Source organism: Crocodylus siamensis, chromosome 6, assembly GCF_052110815.1.
Source record: "Crocodylus siamensis isolate JL-2025a chromosome 6, ASM5211081v1, whole genome shotgun sequence".
Classification (NCBI taxonomy): Eukaryota; Metazoa; Chordata; order Crocodylia; family Crocodylidae; genus Crocodylus; species Crocodylus siamensis.
The window spans coordinates 44626337-44630392 of NC_143400.1; the positions used below are offsets into that span (position 1 = coordinate 44626337).

The 4056-nt window shown below is 44.1% G+C and overlaps 1 protein-coding gene across 1 annotated transcript; it reads right to left on the minus strand.

Moving 5' to 3' along the window:
- Positions 1 to 1604: 1604 nt before the first annotated feature.
- On the minus strand, positions 1605 to 2603 carry LOC149862490 (olfactory receptor 6X1-like). The gene has a single exon (XM_090053941.1). It carries the CDS (start codon positions 2601 to 2603, stop codon positions 1605 to 1607), a length of 999 nt encoding a protein of 332 aa, XP_089910067.1.
- Between the last annotated feature and the right edge of the window lie 1453 nt (positions 2604 to 4056).

Below are 4056 nucleotides of genomic sequence, written 5' to 3' on the forward strand. Positions count from 1 at the left end.
CCGTTGTGTCCCCTGTGCCAAATTCCCCACGAATTTTTACCCAGAAGGTCTCTAGCTGCCCATGCCAGTCGCCCACATCAGCTTGCAGGGACATGTAGCTTTCCTTCACATAGAGAGCTACACCCCCACCCCTTTTGTCAACATGATCCCTCCTGTATAGGGTATAGCCCTCTATACCCGTGGTGCAGTCATGGGTGGAGTCCCACCAGGTCTGCATTATCCCAATGACATCATATTTCTTTGCACTGAGCAGGAGGACGAGCTCCTTTAAGTAAGCCTTTAAGTAAGTTGTACAGATTTGATGTATACCTTCAGGGGATGGGAAAAACTGTATTTCAGGGGAAAATAATGATATTTTTCAGCCTTCTCAGCTTTAAACTAAAATCTAATATTTTCTTTCAAACAGGTGCCATTTTCCTCCATAAAGTGTCCCACTGAGCACCGTGGAATACATGTAAGGACAATGTACAGATCTGAGTAAAGAGCACAATATCTAGCTCAATATTTGCAACATTTCACAACCAAATAATACATCATTCACGGTAAGGTTGAATGGCAGTGACTCCTTGAAATAGAGAAACATCAAAGTAGAAGGTTGGGGATGTAAAATTCTCCTGGGATGCTTCACACTCATGATCAGTAATGGGAAAAATGCCCTAGAACTTTATTTCATACAATATACCACAGCAATTCCCCCAAAAATTTATTTGCAATATGACATAAATCTGCAGCTATGAGAAACTGCCCCTGTCACCTAATACTGGCAGTAGTAGTAGGTCAAGTAATAATACTTGCAGTAGAATCATATCTAGGATAGATATAGATCTATCCTATAGATTTAGATAGATATTATAGATCTAGAATCTATAATATCTAGGCATTCTAGTCATAGACTAGGAGCCCTATTTGCTAAGTGATGCACCTACCCACCCACACACATGCACTGAACAAGGAGACAGGCCCTGTCCCAGGTTGCTTACAATCTAAAGGCCATGTTACATCTTATGCTGAGTGCCACATAAATGTTGATCGTGTCCCCCACGTGCACAGCTGTGACTTGCCACTACAAGTCTGGTGAGCAGGAGCAGGACTAGGAGCTATAACCATGAGTTGCCTATAGAGGTTGGTGAGTCAGGACAGGCTTCTCTATGGGTAGGGATGTAAGATATCCTGGGATACTGGAGGACTTCAACTTGGGTGACACATCTCTGGGAAGTGGCCACACCTTAATGGAACAGGAGCTAGGTAGTGCAGATCAGAGATAATCCTGCCTTGGACTGGCATAACGTTGGGCCCCATAATGAATGCTTAAAACCACTCTAAGGTGTTAATGTGTGGATGACCCAGGGGTTAAAAGCTCCAGGACCTGCCCAAAATTACCATGTAACAAGGCCTTGCGTGCAGAAATACTTCAAGAGGTGGATGAGGACAGACTGGGGAGAGCAAGTAAAAAAGTGATACAAGCCAGATGAAAATGAGACATTTTTAGTAGTGAATTCAAGTGAAATAGGAGCTCTACATCATTTCCACCAGTACCCCTTGTCTTCCAGGTACTAGAACTGAACGGGATCACGTCTAAACCCAGTTTAGGGATGTGTGCACACTCACTTCTGCATTAAGCTGCATTGCTTTCTACCACAAACAATCCCACTGATATTGGGAAACTTCAGCCCCTTCCCACTCAGTGCCTTTCTCAAAGCTTGCTTGACCTCATTGTTCCGGATGGTGTATATGAAGGGGTTTAATGTGGGAGTGAGGACAGTGTTCAATAGAGACACTGCTTTGTTGAGGCCAAAGGAGGACTGGGTGGGGGCAGGCCTCATATACATGAAGAAAAGGGCCCCATATAGGATACTGACCACAATGAGATGGGAGGCACAAGTGGAAAATGCCTTTTGCCTCCCCTTGCTGGAAGGAATCCTCAGGATGGTGGCAATGATAAGGATGTAGGAAACCACTGTGAATACAAAGGAGCTGAATATTACCACTACAGCAATAATGAAGCCAAGGAACTCAATAAGCTGGGTGTCCCCACAGGCCACCTTTAGCACTGGCCCAATGTCACAATAGTAATGGTTGATCACATTAGAAGCACAGAAAGGAAGCTGCAGGAGCAGGATGATATGGGTGAAGATGGATAGGAACCCTCCAGCCCAAGTGCCCAGGGCAAGGTGCAGGCAGGTCTGTGTGGTCATTATAGTCATGTATCTCAAGGGCTGGCAAATAGCCAAGTATCTGTCAAAGGACATCACTGTGAGGATGAAAATTTCAGTGAGGCCAAAAAGGAAGTGGAAATACAACTGGGCCAGGCAGCAGTAGAAGCAAATGGTTGTCCTGGTTGACAAGAGGTTGGAGAGCATTTTGGGGACAACAGCAGTAGTGTACCAGATCTCCAGGAAAGACAGGTTGCTGAGGAAGAAATACATTGGGGTCTGCAGCTTGTGGTCAGCCCTTACCATGACAATGATGAGGACATTCCCCCCAAGGGATAAAATGTACAGAATGAGAATGAGGAGGAACAAGGCCACGTTCTGTCCTTGTGTGACTGGGAATCCAAGGAGGATGAATTCAGTCACACTGCTTGTGCCATTTGCCAAAAACATGTCCCAGCTCTTGAGGGGCTCAACCTGCAGGAACAAGAGAGGGGTGAAGGTTGAACCTCCATCTCTGAAAACCTATCTGCGGTTCTAAAACTCTTATAGATTGTGTTATAGTCTGATCCGCTATAGAACATTGCAGTTTCCAAAGTAAGAGGATATATCTATCTAGTTCAGTCTAACATCTCTGACAATAGTTAGTGCTAGAAGCTTCACAGAGACCACACAGTCATGAAGTATTTTACCCATGCAAGAGATTTAGCTGGAGTTCTAAAGGATCCTAAGCAAGTTTAGAGTCCACTAACACTGAATTTCGATAGGATTCAGGTCACTAGTTGTTATTTTTTAAACCCCAGTCCTAACTCTTGCCATCACCATGCTTTCTTTTCCTTCCTTTTGTATTGTAATATGAATTAATTTTCATATAGCAATAAAATAAAACCAATAAAAAAGAATAAAGTATAAACTAATAAGAAAAATATAATGAAAAGGAAAAAACAAAGCATTACAAAACAGATCATTAAAGGTACATGCTATTAGTAGAGACTAGAGAAATGGTCTAGTTGTATATAACCAACTAACAAATATAGATTTAGAGGATACGAAAACAAAAAGAAATCAACTTATACATGTAACAGAAGATTATTATTGCACCATATTTCTTCATATTGATCCCCATTATGTCTATTTGCATATGTAATTTTTTCCAGTAATGCAACGTGTAAATTCTTTTAACCATTACAAAAAATAAGGTACACTTGGAATTTTCTATTTTCTTAATTACCCATTTAGCAACCAAAATTACTGTAGTTAGCCATTTTTTTTATGACAACGGTAATGAATCTATAATCCCCAATATCAATACATCTGGTGATGGTACCATGTTAATTTTTAGGCCTGTGTGAAGTGGCAAGTATTTGATTTGGATTTGGATTACGCCGATATGGAGGGACATTGATTTGATTCAGTGATTCAAATCACTGTTCTGACTCAATTTGGCCAATTTGGATCTGGAGATGTGGGAATAGTCTAAACAGGCAGCAGTCCTCGAGGACACTGGACACAACTGTCTCCAGCTGGTAAGTCTGTTGTGGTGGGTGGAGGGGGAAGGGAAGAGGCATAGTGAGGGCCGATCAATGCCCCCACAGAGAGGGAGGTATTGGGGCTGTGGCTAGGATAGGACAAGCTCCCCAGCCAGGGCTGGGGGGGCGCGCACTTGTGGGGGGCTCCCGCCACTGTGTGCCACCACTAAGCACTGCCATGTGTCACCGGTCTGGAAGGGCATTGGAGTAGGCATGTGGGCTGGGCTGCACTCTGGACAGGTGGCAAAAGGCACTGGGAGTGAGGGCTCTGCCCTCCCACTGCTTGTCCAGCCCAGGTGGGGGGGGTGCAGGATGCAGCACTGGGAGAGGGGGCTATGCCCTGCTGCCACTTGCCTAGCTGTGGGGGTTGGGGGAAT

Coding starts and splice junctions, on each gene's coding strand:
- LOC149862490 (XM_090053941.1), bottom strand. CDS start 2,603: ATGTTTTTGGCAAATGGCACAAGCAGTGTGACTGAATTCATCCTCCTT.